Genomic DNA, 22,103 nt, shown 5'->3' with positions numbered 1-22,103 from the left:
CTCTTCAGTGCCACCCTCGAGAACATCATGCGAGGACTGGAATGGGAAGGAATGGGAGTGAAGATAGATGGTCGGCAGCTACACCACCTCCGCTTTGCTGATGACATTGTTTTAATAACACCACACATCAGCCAAGCGGCACAAATGCTGGCCGACTTTGACCGTGAGTGTGGAAAGGTAGGACTACAGCTGAATCTTACAAAGACAATGTTTATGACAAACAACCTCGTTCCTGATGTCCCATTCGCTCTCAACGGAACAACCATCTCCGAATGCAACAGCTATGTGTACCTAGGTCGAGAAGTCAACATGACATATGACCTGGCACCCAAGCTGCGCAGGAGGAAGAGAGCTGCTTGGAACGAGTTCAAGAACATCAAAATAATAGCTAAGAGGACAAAGAACCTCCGGCTCCAGGCACATCTCTTTGATTCCACTGTTCTTCCTGCATTAACATATGCCTCAGAGGCCTGGGCCCTATGCAAACAGGATGAGAACGCTATTCAGGTCTCCCAAAGAAGAATTGAAAGAGCTATGCTTGGAATATCACGTTTCACTCAAATGAGAGAAAGAATCCGGAGTTCCGACATCCGTCGATGATCAAGAATCAGGGACGCTGTCCCGTTTGCCAAGGTGTCAAAAATCAGATGGGGTGGACATGTTATGAGATTTAAAGACAACCGCTGGACTAGAGCTGTTACAGACTGGATTCCACGGGATGTCAAAAGACCGCGTGGCCGCCCATCTACCAGATGCTCAGACTTCTTCATCAAGATCATGAACGATTGATTTAAGGCTCTTTATGTTCCCAGAGCAAACAGATGCCATTGGGCTACACTAGCACGCGACAGCGACAAAATTAAACATTACTGTCGCCCGCTCGAGCAAATCGATGACTAACGGGAAGTTAAGTGATTTTTAAACAGTTATCATATACAACTATGTCATACTTTATGAAAGGAATGAATACTGGGAAGGGCAGTTTTTGTTTGGATATTATTTTAGAGAGAGACGGATGTGAAACTAGTTTAAGTATGATTATAATTATGAGCATCTAAATGATGGATATCTTAAAAAGGTTTTTTAAACATAAGCAATGCAAACTATGTTCATTAGAAACTTGAAATTGAAATGATTATAATAATTTTAACTTGACTAAGACAGATTATTAAAACAAGTGAGGAGCCTTCTATGACCTGTTTCAATGTACTTCATTGGCAAGTGCTGAATCAACCAGACAGGTTGTGTGAGTTCAGCGCTCCAATGGGACAAGAAGGTCCAAGGTCTGAAAGTTGCCCCTTATAACAGACTGGGTCACCTCATGCAAATCCCTCTCAGGCTCCGGGGTCAAATACCCTCTGTGCTGTGGAGCTCACAGCTGTCTCCTCACTCAGGGCTGAGTCTCTGGGGAAGGCAGAGCTGTGGTAGAGAAGAAGATGATTCTGCGGGGTCTTCTCCTCTGCCTGGTGACAGCCCCCCTGGGTGAGTGTCCCAGATGTGACAGGGTCTAGGGGAGAGAGTGGCTGCAGGGAGTCACAGATACTGATTCTCCTTGTTCCCAGGTGTCCTGTCCCAGATGCAGCTGCAAGAGTCGGGCCTAGGACTAGTGGCCCCCTCCCAGACACTCTCGCTCACCTGCACTGTCTCCGGATTCTCCATCACAACTAGTGGTTACTGCTGGGGCTGGATTCGCCAGCCCCCAGGGAAGGGTCTGCTCTGGTTGGGGCGTATATGTTGGGATGGAAACACCTACTACAGCCCATCCCTCAAGAGCCGCATCTCCATCACCACAGACGAGAACAAGAACAAGTTCTACCTGCAGCTGAGCTCAGTGACCCCCGCAGACACAGCAGTGTATCACTGTGCGAGACACACAGTGAGGGGAAGTCAAGGGGAGCCCAGACACAAATCTGCTGAGACAGGCTGGGCTGCAGGGCTCTCCAGGGCCACCAGAAGGCGCTCAGGAGTGAAAGGGGCACAGGAACCAGGAAGGAGTCAGATCCACAAAGGGAATCCTAACAGCACAGTAACTAACCCACACTATACTCAGAATGACCTGGGGGTCCCACAGGGGTCCCTGTCCTGCCATCACTCACACTTAGGAGGGGTCCATTCTCAAATCTCCCACAAGGATCTCTGTACCAGCTTCCTCCAGGATCTCACATTTACTTTACCCCCTGTTCCCGCCCAGGCATATGGGGGTGAAGGTCTCTGACCCTCCCCACAGTGATCATGCACACTCCTCTCTTGTCTGCTCCCCAGAGAGTCTCACTCCCGTGCTCAGGGACGCCCAGAGATGGGCTCAGCTCAGTCGCATGTCAGGGTGCATTGTCACCTGAAGAACCACCTGTGACCCCTGAGCCTCCTCTTCTTCCTCACTCTGCTGTGTCCCTCTGTGCAGGGCTAAAGTAGGGGCTGCAGGAGGACTCAGGGGGAAGTTCCAGCCCACACCCCTCAGCTCACTCCTGGCCACTCTCCTGCAGGGCCTTCAGGAAGGGTCCCTGTCACTCACTAGTGTCTAAGGACAGGAAGATGCTGTGGGTTTCACAACTGTGTCACTGTTTCACTGTGCTCCCATAGTTCATCCATTTGCTCGAGTGGTCCCAGTAACGTCTCCATTTTGAGACTTGTTGTTACTTTGTTTGAATATTGAATACGAGTAGCTTGCCAGGCTTTGCCGTGCGGTCGAGATACTCTCGGTAGCTTGCCGGGCTCTTGGAGAAGGGCAGAGGAATCGAACCCAGCTCAGCCAGGCTGGCTGTGTGCAAGGCAAACACCCTACTGCTGTGTTATCGCCCCAGCCTTTCAAAATTGAACTGGATCAAATTAAAACACTGATCCTGTAGCTAGAATTCTCATTGATTGCCAACAAAATATCATCTGAAAAACATGCTTCAATAATGATTAATTACTCTCTTTCTGTGCCCTGTGCATGCTGGAAACTAGGAAATCAGGGGGTTCAATTTCTTCTCATTCTACACCCTGAGACCCAGGGCCCCCAGGTTATGTCCCCCAGACAGAGGGTAGATGAGTTGAGGTGCACAAGAGGAGACAGGAATAATGTTCATTCCTCCTGCCCGGCAAGCTACCGAGAGTATTCGATATGCCAGACACAGTAACAACAAAGTCTCCAATGGAGACGTTACTGGGCCCGCTCGAGCAAATCGACGATCAACGGGAGGGCCTTTACCTTTACCTTTACCTTTCCCTCCTGCATCTGATTTTAGTCCACTTGAAATCTGATAGGCATGGATATGACACAGTTAAAAAAATAATCTATTTCCTTGAGTAAAAAATGTTCAGATAATATTCAGAGTCTCTGAACTCAAAGACACTGCAGGGACCTGTATTTCTTTTCTTTTCTTTTCTTTTCTTTTCTTTGTTTTTTAGATTTTCATCAGTGAAACACCATGAGGTACAGTTGTAGATTTACAAATTTTTGTGAGGAAGCTGTATTTCTGTTCACAACATTTATTATTCAAATTTTCACAAGATGTCAAATACCCAGCCTATATTCCAGGATATTGATTTGGAAATTCAACTCGTCTATGAATCAAATGTCTATTGAAATTTAGTGACAATGACATTGATTTTTATCAGTTAATTTTTTTTCTTCTTAATTTTTCAATCTCTTTGTAATGTGGCCTTTTGTTCTCCTTTTGCACAGATTCCATTTCTGTAATCCAGACTTACTCTAATGTCTCTGTGAGCTGTGATGTGACTCAGGCATGAGTGACCTCCACGTGGGGGCAGGAAGTATTCCCTTCTCCATGGACTGTCTCTGAACACACCTCTCTGGGGAAACTGCTGTGAATCAGGCTGGACTCATTTCCCAGTGCTCACACTTCCTGTCCCTCTGGGTGATCAGGACGCATTCCTCTATTCACATTGGGAATCGGGGGACTCTGAAGGACTCCCCAGACCACAGGCAGGGCTGCAGGGATGCTACCGACCAGCAGAGAACACTCGAGAGCCACTTGAGAAAGGCCTCAGTCCCACCAGGGGCAAAGAGGGTCACCATGTGCAAGAAGCCCACACGGACCAATATTCTGTTACAACAAAGATACACTCAGCCCCAATCACCCCCACCTAAGCCCATCCATGCCCAGTTCCAGCGGCTTTCCATGGACCCTTCCCTGTCGCTCCCAGAGCAGCTCCACTCTCTGTCACACCCTCAAACCTCCAAACCCCTCCCTGTGATCTGTCCTCCCTGTCCCCCACACTCACCCCACCAGGCCTCCAGGACTCCAACGCCTGCCAGGGTGAGTATGTATAGATATTTTCCTGTTTTTTTTAATTATTATTATTTGTATAACTTTCTCCTTGATATTCATGTAAGATATAGAACAGCTTTTCCTCATTTTTGTCCCTCCTCCTAGGAAGTGCTTGTGATCTATTTTAAAGGTCCAGGACTGAGAGTAACCCAAGACGCCTTTAGTAATGAGTAAAAACCCATAATATATCCATAGAGTGGAAGGCTATTGAGAATGAGTGTCCGTCATCGCACCCTACATACACTTCTACAAACAGAAAGCACTGCATAGGGTATGGTGCCGCCATCAGGTCAACCTGTACCTGTGGGGTGAGTGCATCAGCAGCCTGATGGTCCCTTCAGGCTTCCTGACACCCCAAAATTGCAGCTGTGCCTTTGGCCGGACCACAACAACTTGAGACCAAGTTTACCAAGAAATTAAACAGCCAAAAGTTATGTATGGGGGAGAGAGTTGGGAGCCACACCCACAAAAGACCTCTGGCTCAGCTATAGAAGCTCATTTATTGGTCTTATTTTAGAGGCCTGTAAATAAATCTGGAAAGAGAACAAAAGCTACAGTTAATCTCTGACCCGCATATGGCTGAACACACTGGGGTAAATCAGAGCGGGGCAGGTTGACCTGTGCTACCCAGGCAGATCCCCCAGCACCCGCATACTTATACAGTCCAAAATCGCTGCCAAATCCCCGGCTTGACTCCACTGTCTCAGGACGGACCTCACTAAGGTACTGTGTGCTGAAAATTCGGGTATGCGGATTTTGTGACTGAAATCTCCAGGCTTTCGCAGAGTTATCTTGGGCTACCTCCACCCTCTTCCCAATACACCCGGAAGCAGTGGCAGTCACTCCCCCAAAGCAATGCCAGCACCACCCTGTGAACTCTATTACTGACCTTGTTTCAGGGACCCATAAATAAATCCTGAAAGAGATCAAAACCCAGAGATACAGCAGTGAGTCCTGTAAGCCACCCCAGATCCAGAGATATCTCCAGGCCCCATGTTGAGTCCATTTCACAGGGACACCCCAGATGGAGCAGGTGCAGTCTCCCCGCCTACTCCAGATGGAACCTGGTGACAAAGAGCTTCCACAAGCAAGGCCCAGGTATGAGGGTTCCAGGACTAAATCTCCTTGCTGCATGGCAGAAGAGGCACCGGGCTGTCCCTCCCCAGCTCCCTGGCTGCTTGTCGACCTGGCCATCGCCTCCACAATGTGCCTCCAGGCACCATCTTAGCGCACCAACAGCCCTGGTCTACAGATGCCCAACTGAATCTCCAAATCAATTAGTGCCTACAAAAATGTCTCTGCAACGCAACCATTTACAATCTAGGATTCCAGAAGTGTGTGACTGCTCACCCACAATATTCAAAATGAGCATTGGATAATAAATGATCTAACATAAAGAAATTTCAAAAGAGATCACTGAGCTGTAGACATGCTTCTGAACTCCAAAGTCACCAGCCAGGCTTCCTGACACCCCAAAATTGCAGCTGTGCCTTTGGCCGAACCACAACAACTTGGGACCAAGTTTACCAAGAAATTAAACAGCCTCAGGTTAAAATTTAACCTGAGTTGCATCACCCCACAAACATTTTAAATTCCTGGTGTGACATCTCTTATTCTGTATCACGATATACCATGACTAGCACGCCACTTTGGACGGAATGTAATGTAGAAGGCAACCCATCTCGATGAAGAAAATAATAAAACACTAGTCTTAACCTGTAACATAGGTGAGTAATCTCGTATATGAGCGCTTAATGGCTCCAGGGTGGGACACAACAATCTTCATACACTTTCGTCTAATAAAATCTTTTTTGATAATTTTTGGTGAATTAATCTTAACAAGTAATACAAAATAAATCATTTCAGGCCTGCTCTTCGGGGAGGCTTTGGTGGTGGTTGGGAAAATAGGAAATAATGGTGAGAAGTTGTAATGGTGGTGGGATTCGTGTTGTAATATTGAATGTAATGAATCACTATGAACAATTATGTAAAAATAAAATTAGATTTAAAAAACAATGGTTTCCTAAAATGGATCCATCACAGCAGTAGCCTACCAGTGTGAGCACAATCTCCAGATCTCCACACAGACCACTTAGAGTTACACAAGGAGCTGCCAACGCACAAGGAATAGTGAAAGAGAAAAGAATTATAATGGCTTTAATAAATAGGGACAAAAGTCTGGGAAAGACCTCAAGTACATCAGAACATTCGATACTTTCTGAGAATCACCTCAGAGCACCAATCCACTCAATGATCACTGAACTGAAAACAGCAGTGAAGTTTCAAATATCTATAATGATTGAAGGAAATAATTATAAAAATGTGCTTAAAACAGAAATTAAGGAGGTAAAGAATGGACTCCATGGCTGAACAGAGAAGCAAAAAGAGTCAACATTGGGGCTTATGCACATCTTTCTACAACACTTAGTGCTGCAGTGACAGGATCACACAGACGTCACTACACGATCATGTATTTTGTGGTTCTGGGAGACACATACAGGTGCTTGAGGCTCATCTTAAAATTGAACCTGAAATAATTCAACACGGAGCACCTCCAGGGAAGGCTGTGGGATTCTTGAGTTGGGTCAGTTCTGTTTTGCTGCTATACTTGTGAAAGGAGGAACCACGCCACAGGGCTGTGTTTGCACAGAGAGGCTGAGAGTTGTACAGCAGACATGGTACAGACATGAGTTTAGTGTCTTGTGAGGATTGTTCAAAGGGCCTCATGTTAAGTTTCATAGTTAGGAATTCACAGACTCTCTAGAACTTATTTTCACCCAATATTAAAGTGACTTTTTCTTTGTGATTGTGCCCAGCATGTTGTGCTGCTAACAAGAGTATATTCCGGGGTGAGTTGAGACACATGATTTCTACCCTCTTGATTCAGATTTCCTCCAGCAATAAAAAGGTATGGGGGTCGATTTGGACTGAAATTTTGACCCGCTTCATGTTGTGCATCCTCAATGTCCCTGTTTTCAATGTCCACGTGCGTAGTGCAGGGGGACTGGCTAGCGCATCCGTTTCCAAGCTTTGTGAGTCAGATTAGGAGACTGTCAGGTGAGAAATGAGTGCCACTGAGGCAGAAATGCCAGTGCCCTTGACTGGGAGACTGAGGCTAATGCTTCAAACATTACTCACATTACAAAAGAACAAACTCCTTGTTGTAAAAGTTATGCATCCTTGAAAATCTGAATTAACCACAAACACTGCATATGTGTACAGTGATCTGTGGTTAAGGGATGAGCAGGCTCAGAGAACAGGAGCGTCCAGGCTGAGGTGATCCTGAGGGGCTGACTTAAGGCTTCTTGCTGAGGGGAGGACAAGCAGACACGACCTGGGGAATGGAGGGAACCACGGGTGTAATCGGATCTAGAGGCTGTCCAGATGTCCAGGGAGAGAAATTTCATTATGTGTTTGAGGTTTCTTGCTAAAACTGGGTCATGAAAACATAGCATAGACTCTCAAGTGAATATCTATTTGAAGAGAACATTGCAAAAATCTTGATTAATGTAAGGTCAAGGAACTTTGGGAAGCAAAAAACGAATTCATACAATGAAAGAAAGATACATACATATAGACAGAGATACTGAAAATATTTCAAATGAATCATAGATTAAATGAAATCAGTTACAGCATTGTAAAAGAGGGTTAGTATTAAAGTTTCTTTGATTATTAAAAAGGTAAAAATGTAACAACTTTCATTATATATTTCAAGACAGTCACATGGAAGGAGTTGTAATGTTGTCAATGTCACTGACACTGATTATTATGTAGACTGAGTCAGGACCCTCACATAACCTCTTTCAAGGTGCCCCATGGACTGAATTCTCAATCCATCACACAGGGTGTGTGAGTTCAGCACCCCAATGGGACAATGAGATTCAAAGCAAAAAAGCTTCCCCTTATAACAGACTTGGTCGCCTCATGCAAATCCCTCTCAGGCTCTGGGTTCAAATGCTGTCTGGGCTGTGGAGCTCACAGCTGTCTCCTCACTCAGGGCTGAGTCTCTGGGGAAGGCAAAGCTGTGGTCGAGAAGATGATTCTGTGGGGTCTTCTCCTCTGCCTGGGGACAGCCCCTCTGGGTGAGTGTCCCAGACGTGACAGGGTCTAGGGGAGGGAGTGACTGCAGGGACTGACAGTGACTGATTCTCCTTGTCCCCAGGTGCTGTGTCTGCTCTGACCCTGCAGGAGTCGGGCCCAGGCCTGGTGGCCCCCTCCCAGACCCTCTCCCTCACCTGCTCTGTCTCCGGATTCTCCATCACAACCAGCAATTACTGCTGGCACTGGATCCGCCAGCCCCCAGGGAAGGGCCTGCTCTGGTTGGGGCGCATCTGTTATAATGGAAACACCAACTACAGTCCATCCTTCACGAGCCGCATCTCCATCACCAGGGACACGAACAAGAATCAGTTCTTCCTGAAGCTGAGCTCAATGACCCCCGAGGACACAGCTGTGTATTACTGTGCGAGAGACACAGTGAGGGGAAGTCAGGGTGAGCCCAGACACAAACATGCTGAGACATGTTTGTCTGCAGGAGTCTCCAGGGCCACCAGAGGGCGCTCAGGACTGAAAGGGGAAAGGGGATGAGGAGGGAGTATGGTCCATCACGAGAATCAAAACACAATAATAACTGATCCGTGCTGTAGTTGGAGGGAGTTCGGGCCCCTGTTCTGCCATCACTAAGTCTTAGGGCAGGTCCATTTGCAACCCCCCTGCAAGTATCGTTGTACCAACTTTGATCAAGCTTGTCACACTTTCTGCAACCTGTTAGCACTGAGCCTTAATGAGAGTCAGGTCCGGATCCAGCGTCAGTACCAGGACCCTTCCCCATCGCTTCCAGAGCAGCTCCATATTCAGTGACACCCTCAGATCACAGTACCAGTCCCTTGTCCCCCAACACTCACCCCCATTAGACCCTCACAAAGCTGGTTCATCTAGCTGCCTCTGTCCCTCACTGACCCATATGCTCCAACTCCACTGTTCGTCCGCCACACAAACTCAGACCAGCACTTCTTTTTTTCACCATTGTTATTTTATTTTATTTTTATTTTACTTTTAATTTTTATTAGTGAAACACCATGAGGTACAGTTGTAGACTTACAAATTGTTGTGCTTGGGTTTCAGTTATACAATGATTGAGTACCCATCTCTCCACCAGTGCCCATTCTCCACCACCAATGATCCCCCACCCCCCACACCCACTGCACCATTCCACCCCGCCTCTGTGGCAGGGCATTCCCTTTTGTTTTCTCTCTCCTTTTTGGTGCTGTGGTTTGCAAAAGAGGCATTGAGTGGCAATCATGTTCTGTCTATAGTTTACTTTAGAACATGCATCTCCCATCCTGGGAGGATCCTCCCAACACCCTTTATTTGGTGCTCCCTTCTCTATCGGAGCTGCCTTTTCTCCTAGCGCGTGAGGCTGGCCTCCAAGCCATGGAGTGAACGTCCTGGTACTTATCTCGGCTATTCTTGGGTGTTAGTCTCCTATTTTGTTACTTTATATTCCACAGATGAATACAATCTTTCTATGTCTGCCCCTCTCCTTCTGACTCATTTCACTTAGCATGATATTTTCCACTTGTATGTAAATTTCACGACTTCATCTTTTCTAACAGCTGCATAGGACTCCATTGTGTAGATGTACCAAAGTTTCTTTAGGCAGTAATTTGTTATCACGCACTTAGGATTTTTCCAGATTTTGACTGTTGTAAACAGTGTAGCAATGAACATAGAAGTGCAGATGTCATTTCTACTATTCTTTTTTGCCTCTCCGGGATATAATCCCAGGAGTGGAATTGCTGGGTCAAATGGAAGCTCAATTTCTAATTTTTTGAGAATGGTCTATACTGTTTTCCAAGAGGGCATTTCCAGTCGGCATTCCCAGCAGCAGTGAACGAGAGTCCTTTTCTCTCCACATCCGCGCCAACACCGTTAGCCCAGCACTTCTTGAGCTGTTTCTCTCTCTCTCTCTGTTTTGTCTCCATACTTGCCCCTTTCTGTTATTTCCATCACATCGCCTGAACTGCGCCATCCTTGATCTTCATTACAACTAAGGAATCTCAGCTGTTGCCTCAGTTCCTTCATCTGGGGTCTCAGTGAGTCCCAGTCAGGTAAAGTCCCTGTGTGTAAAGTGTGATCCCTCCATGGCACTGCACGAGAGTGTGATGTCAGGTTAACTATCCAGATACAAATGTCTCAGAGTCCTTCACCTCTGGGAATCCTCCTGGTGGGGCTGTCCCACGGCCTCTCTCTTCTCGTAGGTCCAGCATAGACAGCCTGGGTTCATACATATTACATATCCTGTCATAGAGGATGGTTCTTAGTTTGTCTTATTAATATTCTGAGGGGGTCCTTCCCCATCTCCCTGCCCGCTTTAGGTCCTGGCTCTCCCACCCATTATCTGCCTCTGGGAGCAATCTCAGCACATCAGCAGCCTTGACCCAGAGACTCCCAGATGAATCTCAAAATGGATGGGCTCCCTGCAGGGATGTCTCTGGACACCAACCATTTACAATTTTGTAATTCCAACATCTCATGATATTCATGGTTACTTGATCACTTGATCACTTGACATTCCGTTCTCATCGATTTGCTCGAGCAAGCAACATTAACATCTCCATTCGTCCCTGTCACGTGGTAGTGTAGCTGAATGGCATCTGCTAGTTCTAGGAACACAATATTACAGTATCACGTAACCTTGTTGTTCATCAATTTCCTCAAGCAGTAACGTCTCCTTCATGCTAGCCCTGAGATTTTAGAAAGTGCCATATTCAAGGCTCTTTCAGGGTCAGGAGAATGAGACCCATCATTGTTACTGGTTTTGGCATATTGAGTATGCCACGGGGAGTTTGCCAGACTCTTCCATGCGGTCAGAGTTTTCCTCCCCGCCCAAAGCAGAGCCCCAGCAGCCAATACCTCAGGAACCAGCCACAGACATGCTGAGACCACTCTCCACACATTCAGACAAGCCTCATGCATGAAGGAACCAGCAGAGGAACCCAGGCACGCGGGTTCTTGGGCTGAGATCTCCAAGCCTGCCCGGATCAGGACTGAGCCTCCTCCACCCAGATCCACAATCTTCCAATAGGTAGGCATTACACACAACAACTGCCCCCGGCACCAAGTAATCCCATCAACGGCCAGGACCCAGAGACTATAAAACCCAAAGAGAACAGCACAGAGTCTCCTGTCCCCGCGCCTGGCTGTCCTCACCGAGACCCCTTGGAGGCTCCTAGAAAGCTCGTGTGACCTATTCTAATACTTTAGGACTGAGAGTAATCCAAGACGCCTTTAGTAATGAGTAAAAACCCATAATATATCCCAAGACTTGCAGGCTACTGAGAGTAAGTCTCCGTCATCACACCCTGCATACACTTACACAAACAGGAGTCACTGCAGAGAGCATGAGGGGATGGTGAGGTATGTAAGGAGGAATAGCATGTTACTGAGGAAACACGATGACTATAGTCTGAGTGTTGATGCTTGTGGGTCACAAACTCCCTGCACTTCTCGCAGCACCAAATCCCCACAGACCCCCACACTCTGCTGTGGCCCCTGTGCTCGGCCTCTTCTTCCAAGTGATCTAAGCCCCCACCCAACTCCTCTCGGGACCCACAGAGTGTGGTTAGACGGAAGGGGCCGTTATATTATTTTTTTTAATAATTTATTTCTTTATTGAATCACTGTGGGAAAAGTTACAGAGCTTTTGGGTTTAGGTCTCAGTCATGTAAATATCAAACACATTTCCCTTTACCAATACTTATTTTTAACCGCGAACACCAATAGAACCCCACCTCCCACCCCTCCCAATTCCTGTGAGGCAGATGAGTTCTAGTTAATACTCTATCTACTTTGACTAGATACATTGTTTCGATAGAAGATGCACAATTATTGTTTAGAGTTTACGACCCCCCCAATCAGATATGCTGAAACAGCGTTGTGAAATGATTTGCTTTCTACAGCTGGGTTTAAGAATAAAATGATGTCGCAATTGCGGCCACGCGGTTTTGGATTTCTGCTATTTTACTTATTAACCCTGGAAGTATTTCTATTAAAAGTTAGAAAGTTAAGAGATTGGTTTCTGTGCTCTGGAGTCGTGGGGGTCAGCTGGTGACCTCGGTCGGGCATGAAGGACGGCCCAGAACGCCGCCCTTCCCATGAGGCCCCTGCCGCCCCCCACCCCCAGCTCAAACCTGCTGTCCACAAGGCTCCCATGCGGCTGCCATCTTTCTTTCCAGAGAGGATTGGGCGAATGGGGCAACACCCTTTCCCCTCCGGGCAGGCATGCTGGCGTGGTTTAACACATAGTCCATTTGCTTTTCTGCTCCAAGCGGGTGGCTTTCTGTGCTAAGTCCTTGTGCTTCCGGGGCCGTGGCCATGCTGGAGAGCCGCTCGTGGGGGGCAGCTGGTGACCTCGGTCGGGCATGAAGGACGGAGGGGCCGTTATATTATTGCATCCTGTCCATCCTGACGTTCTGCTCTCTGTGTACTGCAGATGAATGGGATTTTCTGAATTTGTCTTTCACCCTCTGACAAACCACTTAATCTGATATTCTCTAGTTCCATCGATGGTGCAGAAAATGCTGATATTTTGTCTTTTTTTTAACTACTGCATAGTATCCCTTTTTGTATATACCGCACAACTTGTTACCCATGAACATGTCATTAAGCATTAGGATCATTTCCATGTCCTAGCCAGTATATTAAATGCTTCATTGTATGTTTTCTTATAACTTCTTAATTTGATATTTTCACCTTTGGGTGAAGGTATCTAGCTTGAATCAGTTTCTTATATGGAAACTCTATTTTCACTTTTTAGAGAAATCTCCTACTGTTTTTCATAGATATTAAATCATACAACATTCAAAGCTAATGAGGAAACAGATTTGCATTTGACAACATCCCAACTCTTTCTTTCTTTTGAGTCATTTTCTGATATAGGTCTTTCACCGTGATATCTCTCATTGTCCCTCTGATTTATATTTCCTTTATATTCCCGCCATCTTTCTGTACTTCTGGAAGCCCAGGCAGTCACACACATGCCCCGAAGCCGGCACCAGTTAAAGATTTAACTTCAGCTATGTTACCCCGTTAAAAACCCTGGATTTCCTGGAGCGACTTATCAAAAACACTACAACTCGATCAACCAGGAGTAGCACAGCAAATTGGTCATTGGGTGGGATGTAATGTGAAAGACTCCGATATCAATTAACAAGATATAATCACTGAAGACTTAACCTGGAGTAAGAGAGAGAGACAGAGACAGAGAGACACAGAGAGAGACAGAGACAGATACAGAGAGAGAAAGGAGAGAGAGGGACAGAAACATAGACTGAGACAGAGGCGGAGTCTCTTCTGTGCAGACTCTGGTCAGCAGCTCCTGGATGACCTGGTCACCAGACCCGGGGAAAAGGCAGGACTGTGGCAGGACAATCACCCCCTGACTCTCTGGGAGGGGCTGATTCACCGTCTGCAGAGACCCAGGAACCCTGTGAACTGCATGCAGGGGAGTAGCCTGAGAGCAGGTGATCCTGGGGGTGTGACTGTGCAGGGAACTGCTGGTCAGTCAGGGGAGCCCAGACACCAATTCCTGGGGGAACATGGTAGCGGCTGCAGGGGCATTATGTACCAGAGGGTACTCGGGAGCCACCTGGGAAAGGCCTCAGTCACCAGGGGCAAAGAGGGTCACCATGTACTAGAAGGCCACATGGGCCAATATTCTGTCACAACACAGAGACACTCAACCCCCATCTCCCCCACCCACTCCCATCCATGACCAGTTCCAGCGTCTTTCCTAGGACCCTTCCACGTTGCTCCCAGAGCAGTTCCACTTTCAGTGACAACCTCACACTCTCAACATCCTCCCTGTGATCTCTCCTCCCTGTCCCCCACACTCATCCCACCAGGCCCCCAGGACTCCAAATCCTGGCAGGGTGAGTATGAATCTCTACTTTCCTGTTTGTTATTATTTGTATAGCTTTCTCTTTAATATTTATGTAAGATGTAGAACAACTTTTCCTCATTTTCCCTCTCCTTCTAGAAAGCTTGTGTGACCTATTCTAATGCTTTAGGACTGAGAGTAATTTAAGACGCCTTTAGTAATGAGAAAAAACCCATAAAATATCCCAAGAGTGGAAGGCTACTGAGAGTGAATCTCTGTCATCACACCCTACATACAATTACACAAACAGGAGTCACCGCAGAGGGCATGAGGGAGGGGTGAGGCTTGGGGGGAGGAATACCATGGGACAAGGGGAAACACTGAGTGAGGGATTCATCCACTGTTTTTGGTGTCATGATCACTGCACAGGTGTCCATATATGCCAGTGCTCATGAAACATTAATGATCTATAATCAGTATTCTGTTTAGGGCATGGCCTCCTTTGGTTTTTACTATTAATCAAATATTGACATAGTTAGAAGGAGACTGCCAGAGCCCTGGTCGGGGCGGGGAGGAAAACTCAACCCACTCCCCTCCAAGGGGCCCCAGCGAGGACAGCCAGGCGCTGGGGCAGGAGACTCTGCGCTGTTCTCTTCCGGGAGCTGGGTTTTATAGTCTCTGAGTCTTGGCCGTTGATGGGATTATATGGCACCAGAGGGCCAGTTGGTGGGTGTGACCCCCGCCTACTGGCATTCGGAGGATCTGGGTGGAGGATGCTCACCCCAATCAGAGTAGGCTTGGAGATCTCAGCCCCAGGACCCGCGTGCCTTTGTTCCTCTGCTGGCACTTTCATGTGTGCGGAGAGTGGTCTCAGCTTGATGGTGGCTGGTTCTAGAGGTCTTCGGCTGACGGAGCCCTAGTCGGGATGGGGAGGAAAACTCAACCCACTCCCCTCCAAGGGGCCCAGGAGAGGACAGCCAGGCGCGGGGGTAGGAGACATCTTATCATCTCATTCCTACTTTGGTCAAACTGGCAGGCTACCGAACGTAACCTGCCCACACGGCAGAGTCTGGCAAACTCCCCGTGGCGTACCCAATATACCAAATACCAGTAACAATGAAGGCTCTCATTCTCCTAACTCTGAAAGAGCCTTGAATATGGTACTTTAAAAAAATCTCAGGGCTAGGACGAAGGAGACGTTACTGTGGCCTGCTCAAGGCAATCGACAAATAACAGGATGGTTGTGATTGTGATTGTGAAGAAGGAGATGTGGGGTCGGGTTGATGTGAAGAGTCACACCCCATGCACTTCATGCACACTAGTCTCCAACATCCTCCAGGTAAAGGCAAAATTCAGAATAAATACAATTAGTTCTCATTACAGGGAAGTTCTTGACAGATGCTAGTGATATTTTGTTTGGCGTGATTTGTGAGTTTTTGTCTGGTTTGGGGGCTATACCTGGCGTTTTTCAGGGATTACCCCTGACTCTACACTCAGCAATTACTCTTAAAATTGCTGGGAGAAGCATATGGGACACTAGAGTTCAAACCTGGGTCAGCCATGTGCAAGGCAAGCTCTCCACCACTGTGCTATCCTTCAGTCTCTGTTGGTTTGGATTTGTTGTTGTGCCACTCTGGTTACACTGCTGCCTTTGTACTCAGCAATCACTCCTGGTGGAGCATGGGAAAACATACAAAGTGCAAGGAATGAACCTTGATCACCCAATGCAAGGGAAGAAGCTTACTCCTCTGCTGCCTCTTGTTACTGGGGACCAATCTTGGTGAACAGGGACAAACCATGGGGTCCTATGAGCATTTTAAAGCAGACTTAAGAGAGAAAAGTTGGGGGGGGGGTCCAGGGAGGAACAGTCTCGTGAACTGAGAGCTCCTAATGCCCAACACAGTGAGTTTTCATTTAGAAACAGGAATCATCAGAAGAACGACATTCTGAGGTCAGCTGCCTGACTTAGTCTATATGAGCTGAGCTTTTACACATCTGAGGGCCTTTGATATCAGGACAAACATTTTTATTCTCAGAGATGTTTCCTCTGGGAGAAACATCAGAAACAGAGCAGACACAGAATCCTGTCTCAGGTTTCCCAGATATCAGGGCTATGTTTTCTGGCCATTCTGCCTCATTCCTGATTCTGTTTTAACTCTTGGTTCTCAACTCATTCATAACTCGATGTCCTTTAGGGGATTACTTTTGTCTCAATAATGGGGCCAACTCTTAAAATGTGTTATGATAATATTATATAAAGTATTTAAGTGTTTCTGTGACAAATGATGCATGAAACAGAAGTATGACTGTAGATAATAAATAAGGACAAAATGTCACAAATTAAAATTTTCATATAATAAATGCATGACAGAATTTTTTTCGAGTCACAAGTCATCCCCAGAACCTGAAACTTGTTCTGGATTTCTTCACTTAATCTATAGGTTCAGACAGAACGTTTTATGTAGGAGCAGAATATGCAAATGAGCCTCTCCCTGTCATGATGAAAAACAGGCCAGCCCAGCCTCAGCTCCAGGAGAGGAGTCAGTTCACGGGTTCCCAAGGCCTCCATTCTGACTCACATAGAACCAATATGACATGTGGGCTGAGCTGACTTCCTGGTGGCTGTGTTAGGAGGTAAGTCATGGGCAACAGAGACAAGCAGCATGGGAAAGATGGAGAGGCAGATCTTCTGTGTGAGGATTGTTTCCTGACAAGAATGTCTTTGTGTTTTCAGGGGTCCAGTGTGAGGTGAAGGTGGTGGAGTCTGGAGGAGACTTGGTGCAGCCCGGGAAGTCCCTGACACTCTCCTGTGCAGCCTTAGGACTCACCTTTAGCAGCTATGGGATGAGCTGGGTCTGCCAGACTCCAGGGAAGGGCCTGGAATGGATATCGTACATTAGTTATGATAGTGGTAGTATACATTATGCCGGCTCTGTGAAGGGCCGATTCACCATCTCCAGAGACAACAGCAAGAACACGCTCTCTCTGCAAATGAGCCGCTTGAGGGAGGAGGACACGGCCCTGTTCTACTGTGCGAGAGACACAGAGAGGGGAAGACTGTGTGGGCCCAGACACAAACCACCTGCAGGAGGAAGCAGGGTGAGCATCAGGGGTGCAGGCCCCCAGGAGGCTCTGAGGACTTGCCCCTGAGGAAATGTTGTTCATGATCAGATGAATCATTTTTCTGTGGAGATCAGGACTGACTTGCTCCTCACCTCTCAGATCTACCCATGGACAACTTGTCCTGAGTTCTCCATCCCCACTCTGGGCGGGAAGGAGGTTGTCTCACTTTCTGTCTCAGTATAGTAGTTTTTACTGATGGGACCATGACTTCCCGGAGGCCTGAGGGGCTCATTATTCTCTTGTAGAAATTAAAATCCCCCTGTAGAGGTTATCATGGTTTCCTGGTAGGAGTCACTTCATGAGAAAGAGAAATCTTGGCGTCCACTCAGCTGTGTGCTGGCCCCTTCCTTCTGCTCTCAGACACACACTCTGTGCCCACTGACCCCCATCCTCTGACCTGCATCGAGGTATCCTCTACCTGGTCACTCCACACCTGGGAGTCTTGCTCTCTCGGATGGGCTGACCTCTAGTCCCTCATCCACTTACTAAATGGAAATTCAGTTTCCCCATTCCCTCTCCACCCCTCAGACATTGTAGAGGAGAAACACCTGCAGCACTGAGCCCTTCACAGTGAGACAGAGGAAGCCCTTCACAGTGAGACCCAGAACATCGATGCTCTCCCTGAGCTCCCACTATCCCAGCACCCTCAGAAACACCACACCCCAGAGCCTAATAATCTTCCTTACACTGAGGCTCCATACTGAGATTATTGCATATGTGACTCTTAATAAATTCCTCATTGTAGATCAACCTTAGTTTCCTGTTTGCCCTCCCAAGACAGAGTAACCTGGAGATTAGAATCTACATTCCTTCCTCCCCTCACATAGTGACATCATTGGGCAGCTCTCCTGTTCTGGGGAATCTTCCAAAGTCATCTCTTTAAAATTACAAGTGCACCATCAGTTCTTCACTTAGGGAACTCAAAGAATTTTGCTTGAGCGGGCCCAGTAACATCTCCATTGGAGACTTTGTTGTTACTGTGTTTGGCATATCGAATGCTCTCGGTAGCTTGCCGGGCTCTCCGAGAGGGGCGGAGGAATCGAACTCGGGTTGGCCATGTTGGCCGCTTGTAAGGCGAACGCCCTACCGCTGTGCAATATCAATAATAAAGACAAATGTTGAAGGTAAATTTCCTGTTAAAAATTACACTCTCGGTGATGATTGAAACTGCCTAATTTTGAATTAAACTAATGATTACATAATCATTATGATAAACTGTACTATTCAAAGATGGATTTTCTGTGTTTTTTAGTTGTGGAGGCACCCCTGGGGTACTATGTGTCCTGGTCTCCCCTATAGTGCGCAGGGATCAGGCTAGTGGTGCAGGAAAATAAACATGTGCAAAGATGCTCCAATTCCATTGATCCTGCTCAAATTGCTGTGAAAATCACTATCACTATCACCCCGTTGTTCACCAATTCGCTCGAGCAGACCCAGTAACATCTCTATTCATCCCTGTTGCATGCTAGTGTGGCCCGATGATATATTGGGGGTTCCTTCAAAATCAGGGAAATGAGGACCATTCACTGTTACTGTTATTGACATGTCGAGTACGCCAGGGTAAGCTTGTCAGGTTCTGATGTGAAGGCGGGATACTCTCGGTAGCTTGCCAGGCTCTCCGAGAGGGATGGAAACTTTTGGGGCAAGCTCTAATCACCTTTACAGGTATTCCTAGTCAGGCATATAGGCGGGTATGATACTCACAGTAGTCTGCCGGGTTTTCTGAGTGTGAGAACTAGAGAATAAGAGGTCGTCGCGGCTGCGTGCTACCGGGAGCTTAGTTTTAGAGTCTCTGGATCCTGGCCGTTGATGGGGTTACACGGCATTGGTGGGTGTAACTGTCTAGCTACTGAAAGGTGGGGGAACTGGGTGGAAGAGGCCCAGTCTCGAACAGAGCAGGCTTGGAGATCTCAGCCCCTGGCCCCGCACACCTGGATTCCTCTGCCGGTTCCTCGTCCAAGCATGGGGAGAGTGGTTTCAGCATGGCTTTGGCTGGGTCCCGGAGGTCTTCAGCTGTTGGGGCTCTGCTCAGGCCGGAGAGGGAAACTCAATCTACCCTCCTCCAATGGGCCCCAGTTAGAACAGCCAGGCGTGGGGGCAGGAGACTCTGCCTTGTTCTCTTCCGGGAGCTTTCTGTGAAAAACAAAATTTTAAAGTTTCTGTCATGCCAGGAGTGTCTAACAATGCTAAAATCTGAAAAGAATATTCTTCGTATCTTTCATTTCTAATTTGGATCTTGCACTATTTCTAATATATTACTAATTATAAATCAGAATGTTTTATTTATTCTACATCTGAAAGAGTGAAACAGCTACAACGTCAGGCAAGAAAGGGAAAAGAAATACGTCTAATTTAATAAGATGAAAATTAAAACAAAAATTGTTAATCTACACTTAAGAATGGTATGTGAAAACAAGCTTTCCTAAGTTTAAGAAAGTGTCCCATTATTGGTCTTGGGTAGCAACTTTAGGAAATATTCCCAGCACTCCCCAGGCACTCCAGCGTCGTTTCTGAGGTCTGGGAGGGAGCCAATCTCCCTTGGAAACTGATGACTTTGGAGATACAGAGACAATGCAGGTGGGTCACATCTGTGAGGATTCACTGTCCTGGACCTGCAGGAGCTCTGGAACAGACAGCTGGAGATAGTCACAATGAGTCACGTGCTTATACACGAAAGTAGTTATGAATCTTATAGCCACCTGATCCCTGAGATGTGACATCATCCATCTCAATACTCATGTTGCCTGCGTTGTTGTTTGCATGTCTGTGTTTATCTTAGCAGAATTTTGTAGAACTTGCTGGGTGTGTAGATTACTTTTGATCCATAATGCTGACTTTTTTAAACATCAAATTTTATACCATATTTTCTGGCCTCTTCTGTTGAACTCAGTCCTTGGGTCATTTGATCACTTGACATCTGGTTACTCATTTATTTGCTCGAGCGGGAGCCAGTAACGTCTCCATTCATCCCTTTTGCGTGCTAGTGTAGCCCAATCGCATCTGCTCGTTCTAGGAACACGAAGAGGCTCAAACTGATCATTCAGGGTCTAGATGAAGAAGCGCGACCATCTCGTAAGTGGGCGCCATGCAGTCTATTGATGTCCTGTGGAATCTAGTCAGTAATGGCTCTAGTCCAGTGGTCATCTCCAAATCTCATTACGTGTCCAGCCCTTCTGATTTTTGACGCCTTGGCAAACGAGATAGCATCCCTGATTCTTGAATGTCGACGGAGGTTGGAAATCCGGATTCTTTCTCTCATTTGAGTGAAACGTGATATTCCAAGCATAGCTCTTTCAATTATTCTTTGGGAGACCCGAATAGCATTCTCATCTTGCTTTCATAGGGCCCCGGTCTCTGAGACATATGTTAATGCAGGAAGAACAGTGGAATCGAAGAGATGTGCCTGAAGTTGGAGGTTCTTCATACTCTTAGTTATTTCTTCAACACTCTTGAAGGCATTCCAAGCCACTCTGTTACTCCTGGGCAACTCAGGTGCCAGGTCATTCATCATGTTGACTTCTCGACCTAGGTACACAAAACTGTTGCATTCAGAGATTGTCGTTCCATTGAGAGCGAATGGAACGTCAGGAACGAGACTGTTTCTCATAAACATTGTCTTCGTAAGATTCAGCTGGAGTTCGACCTTTCCACACTAACAAAGTCGGCCAGCATTTGTGCCCCTTGGCTAATGTTTTGTGTTATTAAAACAATGTCATCAGCAAAGCGGAGGTGGTGTAGTTGCCGACCATCTATCTTCACTCCCATTTCTTCCTATTCCAGTTGTCCCATGATGTTCTCGAGGGTGGCACTGAAGAGTTTCGGTGAAATGGGACCACCCTGTCGAATCCCTCTCTTGACATGGATGATCACTCTTTGTAGAATGGTGAGATCCTGGTAGTGAATCCACAATACAGCTCACGGAGGATCCTGATGTATTGAGTTTGAGTGCCTTGATTGGCTAGGGCTTTGATGACCACTTTCATCTCAACAGAATCAAAGGTTTTCTTTAAATCAATGAACGTTAGACAGAAAGGCACCTGAATGTCCAAGAAAACTCAATGGGCTTGGTTATCGTGTGGATATGGTTGATTGTTCTGAATCCTTTGCAGAACCCGGCTTGCTCGCATGGTTGTCCTTCATCTAGAGTTCTGCCAATCCTATACAGGATGACGCGAGTGAACAGCTTGCAGATGACAGACAATATGCGAGGCATCTTCTTTGTCTTTAAATAGGCTTAGCACCAGTGAGAAAGAACATATCCACCCTAATAACTGACTTGAATATTTCAGAGTGTAGCTGCTCAAGGAAAATGGATTTTTATCCAAGGTACATGAATAAATAAATGTGTGAAAAAACTCCACTCATAATTCCATGGAGCACCTGAAGGCTGAATTTTAAAAAAATGTGAAATTTGATTGACATAGATTAGAACAGGCCAAGTCATAATTCACAGGGACAATTCCACTGCCTGTAAGGCCCCAGGTTTTCCATATTCAGTGGTAGAACAGGAGCCACCACAGGGACACCGAGGGGCAGTGGCCTGTCTAAAGGGTAGAAGCCCTGGGGGGCTGGGTTTGGTCATCAGGGACTCGAGACAAGGGGAACTCTCCTCCCCACCTGCCGTTTCCCCCTGAGCAAATCTTGTTTCCTGAGAGCTCCTCAGCACGTTTCCTGTGCTGGAGGAAGAGGCCCGGCTCTGTCAGGGCCCCAAGGACAAACCTGAGTGCTGTAAGACACACTCAGCACCTCCTCCCAGGGACACAACACAATAGCCTCCCCCAGGTCCCCTCTTTTCTCTACAGAGGCTCCCCTATGCAAATCTTCAC

The 22,103-nt window shown here is 46.9% G+C and overlaps 1 gene segment (V, D, J or C); it reads left to right on the top strand.

Annotated features, from left to right (window-relative positions):
* The first annotated feature begins 1,389 nt into the window (after positions 1 to 1,389).
* LOC130023154 (Ig heavy chain V region 1B43-like) lies at positions 1,390 to 9,134 on the top strand. The segment is given in 3 exon segments: positions 1,390 to 1,482; positions 8,437 to 8,738; positions 8,970 to 9,134. Coding segments are annotated over 3 exon segments (513 nt in total).
* Positions 9,135 to 22,103: the final 12,969 nt, after the last annotated feature.

This window comes from Sorex fumeus, unplaced genomic scaffold (genome assembly GCF_029834395.1).
Source record: "Sorex fumeus unplaced genomic scaffold, SorFum_2.1 ptg000022l, whole genome shotgun sequence".
NCBI lineage: Eukaryota > Metazoa > Chordata > Mammalia > Eulipotyphla > Soricidae > Sorex > Sorex fumeus.
This window is presented reverse-complemented; position numbering and strand designations above follow the sequence as displayed.